We start from the raw sequence: 16490 nt of genomic DNA on the forward strand, positions 1-16490 counted from the left end.
CGTTTGCTCACGGCAAACGATCAGTTCGCTTCTACCGATTAATATCCATTTAACCTGTAAATTCATTTACGACTATTCCCCTTAACAAAAACGTGATTATCGGTACCGTGATATCGATGAAGGTCTTATTGCATTTAAACAGTCCGTTTTTTGTATTGCGGCGATGATTAACCGTAAGTTTATTATACAGTGCGACTTTAGGCTGACTCTGAACTGTCCTGCTGTGTCGACAAATCTTCAAATTCATCTTCAATAGTGCCTGAAAGACTGCTAGGTGATCTAGCCTGATTTATCCAGAGTTACTCAACAGGTGGCAGAGCAACCATGCTAGCGGTCCTTGCCTCTCTCATCCTATTTACTTTCTCTTCCTTTTCATAGGTCTTTTGTTGCCATAATCTATACGAAATTATCTCCGCTGTACCACAGGCAACAAGCCTTTAGGAATTCTATTGGCGTTGGAAGATTCAGCTTCTTTTAGATCACTTGTTTTGATCGCAGGATAGCACACAACAAGTACCTCTAAACCTCACTATAAGTTACCTGAGTTACTTCGCTTCTGTTTTTATACCGAAATCAACCCGAATTCCATTATTTTTGTGTGACATTTGAACCACCATCTGAACGAAAGAAAAATAACTTATTCAAGTATTATTAGACGACGTTTACGAATAACGCGTTTGACATCATAGAAGCCCCAATAGTGAATGTGTAATTCACAAACAAAACTATTAGATCACGATGTTTTCCCAAATTGGGGACACGTTATTGTGTGCTTGTGACTGCGTCCAGTATCTCAATTTAGCAACAGATTTCTAAACAGCAATTTATTCGAATTGCTAGCTTGACTTCATCTAGTCTAAATTCAACCCAATATTTCGTTTCGCGCGACCTATTGAAAACTGTTCAGGTCATACTGTTATGCCATTTCGGAGCACTGCTCTCTGGGACACCCTTGTCACGAGCGGATGAAATTCCTCGAGCTTTCGTACATGAACACCTAGCTGGCTGTATCTGTTCCAGGCATTCGTACATTTAGACATCCGATACATTTAGAGGTAGTTCGGATGAGAACAAATCTGATAAAATTGCTACTTCGCTGTTGCGAAGCGCACCGCTTTACGATGTTCATCTGGTAACTAGTATCCTAGATGTTAGGCCATGAAATACGAATGCCTTAAGAAAAAACGCGATTATAATGAGATTAATCAGATATTTGAGGTTAGCAATTCTGAATCGTTATATGCACACTACCTTACAAAAGTCGGCGGCTGTAGCTTGTCTGATACAAGTGCACTTGGTCTTAACGATAGCTACCAGTAGAATAACTCACTACTCCATTCGAACTCTACTTGACGACTATCTGTCTGGCCAACACCCAACAACTACAGATTATCAAAAAACAAAATAGATTTTAGGTGTCATTGAGTTTTTTATTCATATAATAGTTGGAAAGCTATTTTGTATGGAGCGAATTTATTTTTAGACACAGAAGGACTTAGTAGAAGTTCAACTGTAATATAAATTGTTATATCGTCTGTAAACTTATTTCTGTGAAACCATATATTAAGCAAATGTCAAAGCAGTAATCATCGTTAAAATATAGACAGGGATCAGTACGGACCGTAATGCATTTAATGCAGATTTCCGATCCAATGTATCCATTCTTATGGCTTTTTTAATAGCCCTTAAGTCGATGAAGCACAGTTACAGGTAAAAAGATATGACTTTTTACTGGTCTACACAATACAGTTTTTACCATTTGATACATTAAAAAAACGTGTTATAAGGGTGGCCAATCGATATACAAACATTATCGATCCGATTTTTCCGTTCTTGTTTTCACATTCCTTTCCGAGATTTTCCGACGCAATACAATTTAATTGCAGAGTGCCCAATTATCTTTATATCAGATACCGCAGATCCTTTTAAATATCTAATAAGCCTTTTATATTTAAAAAAAAAACCGATTATTCTGCGAGAAAAACAGAGGTGTACATTGTTAACCTTGTTTACAATTCATTTCCGCATTAATTTTACAATTCGGATTATCTATTGAACGCTCTAATTACTCCAGTCGTAAAAAGATAACCCCGCGATAATCAAGCGTGGACCACTTCGAAGCTGCAGATCTCATCACACCACAATCATTTAAATGCCTATGTATCAGCATTACTATCTCAACAGGGGCCGTTACCACGTTTGATTTTCTAGTGTGAGCAAACATTACAACCTAATGAATTATAGCGACAAGTGATGATGAATAGCATAAGCGAACCGCGTAGCTTTGATAACGGAGCGGTACACAATATACGAGCTTAGCGCACTAATAGCACCGTGTTCATCACAGATCGCTGTTAACAAAACACAAACATAATCAAATGTTTGTATAGAACACGGATGCTAAGTTATTATGTCTAAAATTAGCGAATTTTTTTTTCTCTGCTAGCGTCTTTTATTGTACTGCGTACCTCTTAAACATATTGTAGATCTCTGCACAAAACGATTTCATCTCCTTCCGCCCTGACTGACGTATTTCTCGCATGTAGATGCTAGAATTGCTACAGTTGCAGAAGTTTCGTAGGTGAACTTATAACAGAAAATGTACACTCGTTCGTGCTGCTAGTAAGAAGGTTCAGTTTCACTTTATGTATTTGGCCTCTGAAGTAAAATCCTTTGCAGAGTTTACCAATCCATCATTGATATTGTTAAAAACTTTTCAAAATACTTCAAACATTTAAGAAATTCTCGGAGTTAGAAATAATTCATTTCTTTAAAAAATCACACTTTCCAACCACACTACTTCTAGCTTTACGTACCTATTAAATAATACTTAAGATATAATAGATAGCTTACCCATTTCACCTTTCACATAGTCGAGAGGTCGCGGAGACGGTCGCAGGCTCGTACTAAGCGGTTGAAAGAGTCCGCATGTAGCAGCAGCGGCTATAGTAAATACTCTGTCTTGCTGATATTTCGCCACCTTTAGAAACTGTAGTAAGAGCACCATTCGCAAGGTGGATTGAAACACCGTACGTATGGAATGGCACAGCACTAAATTGACAATTCAGAAAAACATGCACTACTTAAATCACAGCTGATAGAAAAAAACGATCCTCACAAACATACACACAGTAGAACAGCTGTACATCAGCTACATCAACCACAGAGAAGTAACTATACTACAGTGTTTTGTGTCTATCTTATTAACAATGTTTTAGACAACCTAGTACGGCTGATTCAGTCTCAAGAACATCCCTCGAAGCGATGGAGTATGAAACTTGAAGAACATTATTGCTGTGCACCATATGACTTTTATTGCCTCACGGATGTGGATATACTGAAGTTGAGCAACAGAAAACTGAAGATGGGTGTCAATCTCTACTCAACAAACTCTCATCGGAAGTCCTGCAAACAGATACACAGCTTGACCCAACTTACGTACCGAGTCTTCAAAGTATCTGACTGTCTTATCAGCTCTTATGTAGTCGCGCGAGTCGGCTCTAAGTCTGATTGGAACTCACTGGCTGCCTGTTTACTATGACATAGACAACAGCAGAAAATGAATCTCTTCGAGCTGCGTCTCAAGAGATATTGCATGAGAAAGGGCAAAAATGACGGGCTTACGGAGACACATAGCAGTTGATAGTCGAGGATGTATTATGTCGTGGAAGATCGGGGTAGCCTTTGTGGAAAGGGTTCACGTGAAAGAGGCTGCCAGAGGCCCGCGCGCGGGAACGTTTTAAATTTCGGTACAAGAGAGAGGGCATGCAAGGCCGCGAAAATCGGCTAAGATTTGAATTTCGCCCGGCTGCCAGCTGAACCGCTGTTGGTGAGAAGATGAAAGAACGACAAACAAGTGGATATCTCATACATTTGTCTGGGTCTATATTTAGTACTATCTGATTTGGGTAACGGTACATGTTTATTTGATATCTGTGTAGGTAATTAATACTCCGCTGTCGTTTTCCGCTGTTGTATTTTCATTTGTGTTTCTGCTATGCCGTGAATTCGTACTGATGCCAAGAGCTGTGTGAGGGTGTGCGTATGAGAAACATTGTGAGGGCGTTTGGGATAGTAACTCCGTGTATCTTTAAAAAGGTATGGAAGAAGGCCAAGCGTACGCTGGATATTTTATAATTCGATAAATAGGTCTAGGGTATTTAATAGATGTCTATGTGATAGGTTGTGTTGTCATTTGGAAATCTAATTGCTCCTCAGAAAGCCATTGCAATATTAGAAGGAGGCAAATGTACGTCTTCGTTGCTTGCCTTTCTATAATGTTTATATCTTAGTCAAATAACATATGCTCTATTACGATTAATCGCTTACTTGTTAGTGCCGCAGTTGCTAGCTTTCTCCACGTACTCAGTATGTATTTTCTGTAGGACCACTTCTTTGATATACGATATACGCTTATATTTAAAAAAAAAAAAGTATCCATTTATTTTACATGACAAAGTAGAAAATGCCTAATTTCGCGCCCACTGGTTGTTGAACGTTACTCAACCCTAATAAGTTAGCTTCCGGCTCAAGCTCCATACAATTAATGTTAGCTTTTTCTTAACATACATAAATCAAGTCAATATTCAGTCTTCAATTAGCGCTGCTTAGAACTTCATTTATAACTGTTTAGACATTAAGTTAGGTCTAAGGACCCTAAGGCAGATCTTTTACAAATAGCGGTGCGCTATCGAGGGCTATGGCGTGTTTTAAGAACCAAGATTTGGTTTGATTTGGCCAAATCCTTCAAGCTCTTTTGACAAGAGGTGTTCCCAGACAATTATGATTCCGTTGAAAGCGCCTAGGGTCAGCTTCAATTTCGAATGACGCCAGCGATGTACGTAAACCGTTCTACTTGTGATGAGCGTGTCGAAAGCAGTACGGCGGCCTCCACGACGGAACTTCATGGCTTCTGCTTTGTCACGTTGATTAACAATCCAGCTTTATCCATGGAACACGATACCATAACGAGAGAAACCAGCATCGACGGCGCCTAGCAACTTTCTATCCTCTGGCTTTCATCGTGTCCAATGTTGACTGGACGAACGGCTTCAGCTGGGCTATTTTATCATCAACGCTCATTGAGTTTTCTTCTAGTATCGTCGACATATTCGTATATGAGTGCCTCATAAATTGTGCTTATCAATGACGTCAAAAACTTTAGAGGCGTGCATTGCCGCTGCTACTACTGTGAAATACCCTAGCTTCAATGTACGTCGGAGATGTCTTGGTAATCGCCCAATCAGACTTGCCTCCTCTTCGGCTAGATAAATTCGATATTTTTGAGTAACACGAGTTTTTTTTTCTATTAAAGCATAGTGGTGCTCTTGGACAGGCACATAACGCACTTTTATATTATCCCTCCAAAACCATTCGCATGTTGCCATCCATAACAGCATGTTCATTCTAGGACACAATACACTGAATGGTCGTTTCCAGATTAACGGTCCATAGAGCCGATGCTATAACACTGAGGATTTTTCTAAATACGAATGGTAGCAATAGCTTTCACATACTTGCTTACAATATGACGACCTGAAATGCCATAATGAAACAGCTACTTATGCACCTTCAGGTATTCACTATGACATCAGTGTCTTTATATCCAACCGTCATTGCGTCGGAACGTTGGCGGGACAGTGATCTTCGTACACTTGAAGGTGAGAAAATACGCTACAGTAAAAACCTTCAGACACATGAGAAAAAGAAGACGCTTGGTTTACTATGAAATTTTGCTAGGGATCCCCTACACGTTTTGGGTTAAGCAATACAAGCTTATCTAAAAAAAATATTATAGAATACTTCTAAATATAACAGGAGCATTATTAGATGAATTTGTAGCTTATGCCTGATTATGAACAAAACAAGTTAAAAATTTGTCTCATTTTAAACGGCCATCAAATATCGATCTAGTCACAGCTCCAATTCCGTATGTATCGTAGCATACAAAAAACTTTTGATGTTGGGGAATCGACTGGTCTGTCTATCGTAGATCACCGGACGTTTGGCTGTAGGTAAATGGCCCCGGTGGCGTTTTTTGCCTTTGTCCATTGTTCTCCGTATTTTCGAATTGATTGAACTCGTTAGTTTTGGTTCCTAGCTTTTCGAGACTTGTTTTTGTTATAAACCATAAGTTCGGTTTGCCTGCCGCTCTGGCAAGACGGATTTGCTACCGGATATTGCCAAAAATGAAAAACTATTCTGAGCGTCAGGAGCTGCTCGTACGCAGATATCCAAGTCAAATTTTAGGAATTCGACTGATGGCTAAAAATTCGAGTGTTATGTCACGGTCGAATTGGACAGTCTATATTAAAAAAAACTGCATTTTTCATACGCAGCTATCACAGATGTCGTGTATAGGGATCGACTAGGCCGTGTGGATTTTCTTCTGGGTCCTGGGCAGGCAGTTATTGTTGATGGCGGCACCTGTCGTGAAAATCGCGAACATGGCCTTCTGGAACATTTGGCCAAATTACATCGCAAGGTTTGTAGAACAAATGGTTATGTTTTTATTAGATGCGCATATTAGCCAATATATATTGTATTTGTTTACACTTGCTATGTGTTTGTTTGCACTTTTACCATCCGCTTATGCATATAATGTATGTAAGTCACCTGTCGATAACTTGCAGTCATGCGCTCGTCAAGGTGGTTCGTCGCTACGCCACGTAATCGTTATTTCAGCAGCTCCTTCTGTCGATCTGCAGTTGCTCTGCCACCGCCTTGGATTTAATGTCTTATGCAGCTTCGAGCAAGCAACCTCAGATATCTTAGTGCACCTTCTCAAAATGCTCTGTTCCAACTCGAATAATTTCTTTCCGAAGATTACCGCCTCGTAGGAAAGCGAGCTATGTTAAACTGTATTGCTGCCATATACGGGTTATATGTGTATAGTTCAAAAAAACTATGTATAAAGTTGAAATAATAATTATCTTAGATGTCCTATGGAGTACACGCAAATTAACGTAGACTCCAAAGTGTACGCCCTATTCAGGACGACACTGTACATGCGTCCAAAACACTCCCAAAATTCAGGACTTTCAACCTGTTGCGTAACGTACAAGCCAATAATGTACAGCGGTTCGATATAGACTAGTAAGAAGGTGTTGATAGTACTAAGGCTGAATTTTGTCAGCAACAAAATCGATCCGTAGTAAATTATCGAATTACATATGACTGCGGTGAAATTCCATCGGAAAACTTGATTTTGTGGATACTCAATGTATGATGTGTGAATGTGATAGTACGTTTATGGATGATCTGAGTGTGAGACGAAGCTGACAGATTTAAATTTGGCAATGATTTTGAGAAGTACCAAGCTGCATTTTCACATTCTTTATTTGTACAAATGTGACATCGTTCAAGATGTAAAATTTAATTCTTTTTTGTTGTCTGGGACGGAACTTTATTGGTTTTATGTGGACCTATTTTGTGGGAGCTCATTTTAAATTGGGAAGACCACTCTGTTCAAGTTTTTTTTCTCTACGTTTTGTAATGTTACACATATGTTACTCGCTCTGTTTAATATAATTTATTACAGGTGTTTTGTGTCCATGGTGAATAAGAGTTATCAAACGTAGCAATTTCATTTGGTGTTATTGTATACAAAAATACTGAAAATCTATTTGAGCTTACTTTCAATTAAGTAGGACTAAATATAATTATCATAAACGGAACCCGAATAAATAGTTGAACAATGAGGCCCAATCTGATACACAGAAAAGTATAACTGTTACAAATTTCTGAAGGACAACATTTAACTGTATGTAAACATTGAGTAATTAATAATAATAATATCGAAAACGGTAAATCCATCTGTGGGCCTAAAATCGTTCTACTACTTCTTTGGTTTTTCTTCTATCAATTTCTCCATTAATTCGATCATACTTTTTATGCCGGCAACTTTTGTCAAGTAGTGAGGTACATACTGAATTAAAATGAAACTCAATTCTCAATGAGAAACTCAAGTCTGCAAATCAGTGAATTTCCTCTCACTCTCCTACTATATATTATAAAAAACGTTATTATTATAAATCGAGCAGGAACAAACTAATAATGGAAAACAAACCGTGTGTGAAATGAATACTGATTTATTGAAACATTTTTCCGTCGGTAGAGTTGATACTATACAAGTACTTTATACAGAAGAGAAACTCCGGCAACGTAACCTGGCCCGAACGAACGGAAAAATGTGAAGGCGATCCTGAAGAAGCGAGATATCGCTTGATTATTCTGTTCCACCCATGTTGTTTTCGTCCAGGAACCAGAATGTGATCGTTGTCGATAAACGCCCAATGTGTTTATTTATATTTATGTACTTATTATTAATAATATTACCAATATTATCTTTATGTATATCATTATGTACAAAACACAGCTGATAGTTGATCTCTCGTACGTTTCAATCGCCGTTTGTCTCTGTTCCATTCGATCAGTTAATTCATTCACTAATCAAGCAATCGATACATCATCAATCAGCATCATTCATTTCCTCAGTCTGGTTCCCTTCCATATGGAATAGCCGTGTGTTTGCAAGTACACTCATCAAATACATATCATTTACATAATGATGATCCATCTATTAATTCTGACTTCGTTAAATCGTTTTTTTCAACGGCTCACATTCTCGATTGCGCCGGCTGTTTCCGCACACAACCGCTAACATATAGCCACACATACACACACACAACTTCTCTAGCAGAGAAAAGTAGGACCAGCCTATACAAAACCATGGAGAAAATCGTAGGAAAGCATGAGACTTCCGCTCAGCATCTTCACACGCAACCTCGCAAAGTCAGCAATCACCGCGACGATAAATGGAGCACAAGCAACACGCGATTAAATTAACCTGCAGTGCGTAAGCATGGTAATTGGTCGATTCTTCATTTACCGTTTGTTCCAGCTATAATTCCAAATCTCCGTCCATTTATCGTTGGTAAAGGGGTCCGAACTTAATTGGACCCTTTGAGGACAGCGCATATGCAGATTCTTTCCTGCATAGATTCCACCCCTGTCTATAATGTAGTGATATCGTCAAAAGACTGCTAGCACGCGCAGGAGAACGCAAGGCGCATCTCAAGATTCACCGTCCGATACGACCTGGCCTTGCAGCAGGCTGCTATTAATGGCGAAGTGGTTTGTTGTGGAAATACCCTTATACCATTTCTATATAGATACATCTTTTGTTTTTATATTTATAGAATGGATGCGTTTCTAGGGTGTAATGTATATGCTTCTACTACGATGAAGTATGAAGCTATGTTCTGGTCGGTGATGAAAATAATGATTCTATCTGTACACTTTTTGCTCGTCTCGAGGTGACTGTTGCTTTTCCTTGTTAATTATAAACGCATAGTCACGTTAGTATGACCTTTCCACTCAGTGTCGTCGAAACATTATCATCAAACACGCAAATACTTGTGTCGAGTTGCTGTCAAGTTTGCCATTAACAAATCAGGTATCGCTGATTAAATGTTTGTGCACTGTGTAAACTTTCCACTACCGTGAGCAAAAGCATAGGTATACTCGCAAGGACGATTTGCTCAAATTTAATGAACTCTATAGCGTTTATCGTTGTTTGTGCTAGAAACACGTTTGGTTTTAGCTTCCTGTTTGACGCGGAGACCAAGATGACCCGAGACGAGCGTTTGTCAAATGGGAGATTGTTCCTTGAGCAGCGACGGCAGTAGAAGCAGCAGATTGCAAACAATTTTCTATAGCTACTGTCAGTATTTTGTATGCTGATTGCCATAATTATTTGTCTACTAATTATTACATTGGTGTTCAATACATCATCGTTATATTCTATCAAAGCATCGTTTGGTCGCAACAACTTTACTTAGTTACAGTTCACTTTGTAATTATCAGTAGTAGAATTTTCACTGGTAGCTACAGAATTCGTTTATAGTTTTACAGGTCCTTTCATCTTTTCAGTTGACTCTATCAACGTACAGGATTCGCGCACGCTATACCCACTGATCGGTATGGTGAACGTGCACGTATTGGTACCATGATCGTCAACACCATCGCTAATATATGGAATATCGATGACCATTGTTGCTACTCTTTTCCATGCAATTATTTTCAATCATAACATATGTCCTATTCTCATATTATATATGTATAAATAGTTCTATATGTTGAGATTTAGCTAATAGTAATTATAGCAGTAGTAATGAGTAAATGGCAGTGTTGATTGTTGGGATTGTTCGAGTGATTTACACCCGTTGATTAGGCAAAGACAGTGTCGACGGTAGCCGTCGCACCGTTGATCGAACAATTTGTGGCAGAAAGTGGTCACGCTCAACTTGCATCTCCCGCGACACGGCAGCACCTATTGTGTGACGCTGGCTGGGTACAGCTATGTATCTATTTAGTGAAAACATGTTGCATGTCCCGTAAACTAGTTTGGGCTTATCGTCGTGACTCGGTGTTTGGTTTTGGCGCTTATCGCAATTTTCTTACACACACACACACACATATATATACTGAGTGGAATAAGGATCTTTTAACAGTTTTAAAAAAGTCACTTCACAGATACATAGTGTGTACGTTTTCGACTTTTATATGTACTGTACAAATATAAAATAAAGATTCCTAAACTCTCGCCCTATTACATATAATAACCCTGTACTCACACAATTCACAGTCCAACTACAAACCTTATGATATTGTACATAAGCGTACCAAATCCAGACGCACAGCTACACCAACAAAAGGCTGAAAGACACAGTGGCATAATACACAAATAAATAGTACAGGAGAAGAGACACGTATGTTTCAAGCTAGACCTGTCCTAGAATTCTTACGAATAGTAATTCAGTTCCCTTAGCGCGTTTACTAGACCCATAAAAAAAAGTCAAATATGTCGCTAGAAGTTGACGATCCAAACATAGTCTATGAAAAGAACGACTTCGGCTGAATATCATTTAACCGGAAAGATGAAAATGTTCCTGATCGCAATCGATAGCTCTTGTCGAGACAGCACTTCCATCAAACAGATAACAAAAAACAGACTTATTATACAGACTACACAATACAATTTGCGGCAGCTGATTGCTTAAGGAACATCCAAGCTTCCGCGAGTTTAACCTAGACCGGCGTCAATTTACCGACAGAGCGTTTCAGTCTGTGTTTTAGGTAGTAGTGGGATATTGAAGATCGGACGCTTCCCCGTCCCACACCCCAGCCTAAGAAACAGGAGACCACAGTATTACGACTCCACCTATTATTTCACAGGTGTACAAAAAAAAAAACAGCGAACGTGATAACACCCTCGCGTCATCAGAGAGCAACGTTGAGTATAAAATTATGTTTTTGCTTTCGTATTGCAAATTTTTTTCGTTTGTTCAAAACATACGCGTAATACTGGTTTGCCGGACTACTTGTTCGTGCCACTGAGATTCACCATCTGCAGTTGTTTTTTTTTTGATTGTTGTATTATTGTTGTCATGTTATTGAGTTGTTGTTCTTCATCTATTGCTACTGTACTTTCGTATCCTCTATAAATACTACTTGTAGGAATTTAGATATGGCTAATGAGGCCATAGTTTTTACTCTAGTAGAGCACCTTTGAAATAAGTTTCAGCCATTTTTTCGCTCCAGTTTAGATGTTTCTGTAGATTTTATGTATCATGGGATAGTAATGTCACTTTCCGTGCCATGATTCTGCCATAGTCATGCAACATATGTAAGTAAAGGGCCTCCCTTACATAGATATATACAGCGGTTTCGCTTATTCCGACCTGTTGGTGTAACCACGATAGGCAAAATGGCCTTAGCACTTAGTCATAATACGTTTTTTTTCTTTACTTCAATTTCCTCTTTTTCATTAATATAGATATCCCAACATGGTTTCTCTAGATGTCTACAATGCCACGGTCGATACGAGGGTGATGTGACCCCATCGGCGCCAAAATGAGAAAATGTTACGGTAGACCATACGGTATTTGTTTATCGGTCATGATCTACCGATCTATAGGCAGTACTATTGTAGAAATGCATTTATCCGATCGGATTTGGTAGTTTTTGGCGAGCTGGTCTACACTGCGTTTGTTCAGTTGGATATCATTAGAAGGTTACGCATTCATCACTGCTAGATAATGAAAATGATAATGAGAAGTATCATTATTGTTATCGAGATGATCCCTACATAATTGCAATATGAATAGTAAAGGTAAGTAATAAATACATTATATATATATATATATATATATATATATATATATATATCAAAGTCCAGCAATATTGTCACAATTTCCCCCAATGGTTGCGGTTAAAGACTTCTTTCCAAATTTGCGACCTTCAGCGAGCACCTTCATCTGGGAGCTTGATTTTCCAGTGGTGATGTAAAAGTGGTCCGAAACTTTATTTTCTGCTTGTTTTGGTTCAAAAGCGGATTAGGGCACCGATCATATTGATCATAATGTAAAAAGCCATCCCAAAAATTCCACCCAGCGCACAGCTCTTGACTCGTTTCAGACTAACTGCTATGCCCTTTAACCACGTAATTAGACGCGCACGCGCACACGCACACAGACATACACAAACACACAGCTGCGGACCGTCCAGTCTTCTTCCTCTTGCTTAACAATCGTTTCGGTACTTCGCTTCTGATCCAACTACTAAATAGTACTATGAATGATATATAAATCAGATCCGTGTGATGTGTTACGCCTCTGGGAGATCTGAGATCTGAAAAACGGTCCAGAAATTCGAAACAGACAAAGCAAAATATTTAAAGTAATTGCAGGAAAACCGTGCATGTAGTGTAAGGTTGTAGTGCAAGGTAAATATCTAGGTTAATAGAAATATACTAGACGAGGACCGTGCGTCAAAGACGTCCATTAGATGCTGTTATTATTTGAAACTTGCTTTACTTTTAGGTGGTAAACTAAAATGCATTTACTTTGGCCAATTACCTTTTTAAGTACAAACTTATCGTAGACCTGCTGCAGCTCTTCATGAGTGAATTCCTCCAGCACAACGACGTTCTTAAGGGTTTTATTCAGCTTCAGTGCACACTCAATACAATGTACCATATGCTTTTTATCGATCTCCTTGACAAATAGCACATTGAACACTTCCACCTGCGTATACAGAAGAACAAATTTAACATAAGTACCAATTCCAGCTAACATTAGCTATGCTTGAGCGTTAATTAACACTATTACTACCGCACACAACCATGCCCGGATGGGGTCGTTGTCGGCATGGTTAATGTGGATCTTCATTAACCGAAAATAAATGGACTCGTGTAACTATCTCTGTTTCGAAGTGTATCGGCTTGAATGCCTATATAAATCGGAACAAATCTGTGAATCTGTATAGATAACTAACTAATATCTTCTTACTCAAACAGATAACTTACGTCGCAAGTGTTGCAGTAATAGGTAACTTCATCATCATTTCGTCCATGAAAGATGATGTCCTTCCCCAACCTGCGAACAAATCTTCTCTGACGTTCAACGCTTCGCAAGCTACGCATTAGGCACGTTCTCATTATATCAAACATTCGCTCATCTACGGGCTGAACATTACGAATACGCCTTTGACGATCGTTCTCGGTAGCCTTGTCGCCCAAATCCTGCAGCTGAAGGACCTTGTTCATGAGACTTTCGTTTCCATCAGTCAACTTATTCAGCTCAGCTTTATCTGCCTGTTTCAAGTTTACAAACTGTACATTGCGGGCGAGATTCCAGGCGAGGTGAAGCATTGGTACAATTGACTTAAAGCCCTGCATTTTATTCCATTCGTAACGTTCGACACCCAAACGGAACTGGTCGTAGTTGAAGGGGCCGATGTTCCAGGCGATATTGTTGCACCAACCAGAAGCCTGGACCCAGTGCACGCAGCCGGCGTTGACGAATACCATATCGCCGGGTTTTTGAGTGAATCTGTACACCGGAATATTGGCTGCTATCAGGTCGTCTTGGAGAGGCCACCACGAGCCAAAAAGGTAGCTGGTTCCATTCTTCTCACATAGAGCATGGATATCACCCCAATACGCATCGTCAACGCCGAACCACTCACAGTCGCCAGGTCCAATGTTGATATTTACTGAACAGAAGTTATTATTTTCCTGGTGGCCTGGAGTACGTGAACCGGGTACTTTCATGTATAGCTGTACCGTATTCATTCCGAGAATTGTATGGCCGACGTGCGACAGCATATTGGCTTCATCTACAACTCGGGTGAACGCAGGTAGCTTCTCCAGTTCTTTGAGTTGAGCTGCCCACTTCTTTCTATCGGAGAGATCAAGATTAGTTCCAAACTTGATAGTTTTAAAGCTGGACGTCCTCTTTTGCCGCTTTTGTTTTGGAGCTCCGGAAGGTCCGAAACCAGAATTTGAATCGGAGTCTGACAGATGTTCAGGTGTAGCACCGCTGTTTGGGCTTGATGCCGTAATCTTAAGATCCTCATGCTCTTTGAGCTCGCCTTTCAAGCTTTCAACGAACGTGCCCGCCTGATATTGGGCATATCGCGACACCGTTGTATGACTTCGGTGCGACTCACACCGCCAAACCTGTCGCGCCTTGTCCGCATCCCAATTTTCTTCGCAACTCTGCTGAAACTGTGTCCGAACTTCGATAGGATGCTCGGGATTGGATTGCGCCAACATTTTGGTCGAGAACAAACCCAGATCAATCTCGAGAACTTGGCAGATGTTGCGTACTACGGTGATGGGATACGACGTACAGAATTTCTTGAGTTTCGGTCCCAACGCCTGGTCAGGCGTTTGTATTGATACGCAGGGGGTGGCGGGCAGAAGTTGTTCTCTGGTCAGACGCGGTCCGTCCCTCGCCGGGAAGTGAGGTCCACAGTAACCGTCTAGCAATGTCATGGTTGGCACGATTGAGCCGATATCTTCTCGCGCACACTGTTGCTCTACCTGCTCAGAGGTCATATTTTTGTGGAAACGTGCGTTGAGCTTATCCATGGCCACGTTGACATTAGGCTCATTAGCAGGATGGATCAATCGAGCGTCGTCGTACAAGGCCTCATCCTTGGTGTCTTCATCGTCCGCGCTGTCCTCCTCAGCCGAACTGCTAAGTGAATCCCGTGACATGCTCTCGAAGTTGCCACTCTTTCTCTTGCGCAACAGCAGCTTAAGCTGTTTACGGTCATCTTTAAATTCGACCCCCTCACGGATGAGGCGCTTTATTGGATCACCCTCTTCACGTACGTTATATTTACTCAGAACAGACTGAATAAAGAGCAATAAACAAACGGACGAAAACATCACATTGGCAATTAGTTTCAGCACTGCTTCACAACTCATAACTTTCTGTTGCAATAGACGTTTGTCTATTCTGACTGATTCGCTGCAAAAATCTGAACAAATACCCGAACAGCGAGACACTTCGCGATGAAGCTAGAAATAAGCAATTCTTGTTTTGCTAAGCCAATATAATAGAGTATATTAATTCAAATGTTATGTACCGATTGAAGTGTAAACACTGGCGGGGGACCCATCGGCGGTGCCATCACTGGTGTGGCCGTGGGCGTTACGACTTCAGACGTTGAACGAGGTAACAGCTGGGGCACCTGCTGCAGGTCACAGGCGTTTGGAGGTGGCGGCCCCATGGGAAGAGGCGAGGCGGCCACCTTGCTCGAGGGGGATAGGTCGACACTGAGCGGACGGGGAATGCGGAATGGACCCCCCCGGACTGCTGGCGACGGCATGAGCTTTAAATAGAATGCAGTAAACGGAACGCGTACATTCCCGGTCAGTTAAGCAGTCAAATATGTTACGATGAAGGGGGCATGGTTATCAACTTGATTTGAGAAAAACAAAACTTTCTAGAAAACTAAATGTTGATACAAGCAACGCCAGCACATTCCGCAAGATTATCAGCTGTTAAATAAAGATTAGCAAACGCCATGTTTGCTACAATCTATCACATCCTGTTCGATTTATCATGTCAAATGGTACGACTTTATAAAACTTTCTATATTACTTACCGTGCCATACCAAAGATGTTCTATAACACTGCTTACCTTATAGATGGCATCGTCCTGTTGCGACAGCTGCTTCGCAGCCTGAGTTTCAATGGAGGACATAGTAACGCTTCTCTGCTTCTGATCTATTCCGTCAGCGCTATTGTTATTGCTGATACAGTTTTGTTTATCCTTACGTTATTTGGGGCCTGGACGAAACCTGCAGCACAGGCGCACAGGGACACTCAGGCATACACACGCTCCGAATGAGACTTTCGATTGATTAATTTTCGTTGATTGTTGAGATCGTTTGTTTTTGTCGTCGACTTCTATGGTTTTTCCTAAGGCAGTGTTTACGGCAGTGTCTCATAGGTGGCAGTGAGAGCCTGTAACGATACGACGCAAACAATATGACCAAAAACCCAGTTAGATAAGGAGCGAAACGAAGGATCCATTAAACCTATTAGCGCTGCCTGCGAAGGGTGTGCGTATGCTGCTAGTTTCTACTATCCAGTGTTCTGGGAAGAGCCACTGAACGTTTCCGTGTATTC

At 40.4% G+C, this 16490-nt stretch overlaps 3 protein-coding genes across 8 annotated transcripts in view; 1 reads left to right on the forward strand and 2 right to left on the reverse strand.

Moving 5' to 3' along the window:
- aay (phosphoserine phosphatase) overlaps nt 1–3597 on the reverse strand; it is a 15746-nt gene extending 12149 nt beyond the window's left edge. The window contains exons 1-2 of the mRNA XM_022838801.2: nt 3443–3597; nt 2854–3051 (exon numbers count right to left, since the gene is read on the reverse strand). The gene's annotated coding sequence lies outside the window, so the exon portion shown is untranslated. The remainder of the gene's footprint in view (nt 1–2853; nt 3052–3442) is intronic.
- Nucleotides 3598–3801: 204 nt separating this feature from the next.
- Nucleotides 3802–8307, forward strand: LOC111263598 (uncharacterized). Of its 2 annotated transcripts, none has more exons than XM_022838810.2 (5): nt 3802–3856; nt 4025–4098; nt 5576–5660; nt 6339–6484; nt 6633–8307. In XM_022838810.2, exons 1-5 carry the CDS (start codon nt 3838–3840, stop codon nt 6837–6839), a joined length of 531 nt encoding a protein of 176 aa, XP_022694545.1. In that variant the 5' UTR covers nt 3802–3837; the 3' UTR covers nt 6840–8307. The 2 variants fall into 2 exon arrangements, with proteins under 2 accessions (XP_022694545.1, XP_022694546.1); XM_022838811.2 differs by having other exon boundaries at nt 3806–3829.
- The window catches only part of LOC111263597 (histone demethylase UTY), a 75228-nt gene continuing 66810 nt past the window's right edge, over nt 8073–16490 (reverse strand). For all 5 annotated transcript variants that reach the window (XM_022838805.1, XM_022838804.1, XM_022838806.1 and 2 more), the window contains 5 exons: nt 16000–16325; nt 15442–15687; nt 13370–15205; nt 12921–13088; nt 8073–12693 (listed from right to left, as the gene is read on the reverse strand). In XM_022838805.1, the coding sequence (XP_022694540.1) occupies nt 12670–12693; nt 12921–13088; nt 13370–15205; nt 15442–15687; nt 16000–16062 (2337 nt within the window). In that variant the 5' untranslated portion in view covers nt 16063–16325 and the 3' untranslated portion in view covers nt 8073–12669. The remainder of the gene's footprint in view (nt 12694–12920; nt 13089–13369; nt 15206–15441; nt 15688–15999; nt 16326–16490) is intronic.

Source organism: Varroa jacobsoni, unplaced genomic scaffold (genome assembly GCF_002532875.2).
Source record: "Varroa jacobsoni isolate VJ856 unplaced genomic scaffold, vjacob_1.0 scaffold_775, whole genome shotgun sequence".
NCBI classification, from domain to species: Eukaryota; Metazoa; Arthropoda; class Arachnida; order Mesostigmata; family Varroidae; genus Varroa; species Varroa jacobsoni.

Bases quoted from the DNA above. Each gene is read 5' to 3' on its own strand.
- LOC111263598 (XM_022838810.2), top strand. The intron at 4,099-5,575 runs GTATGGAAGAAG...ATGCACCTTCAG, and splicing joins CTCCGTGTATCTTTAAAAAG to GTATTCACTATGACATCAGT. The intron at 6,485-6,632 runs GTTTGTAGAACA...GATAACTTGCAG, and splicing joins TGGCCAAATTACATCGCAAG to TCATGCGCTCGTCAAGGTGG.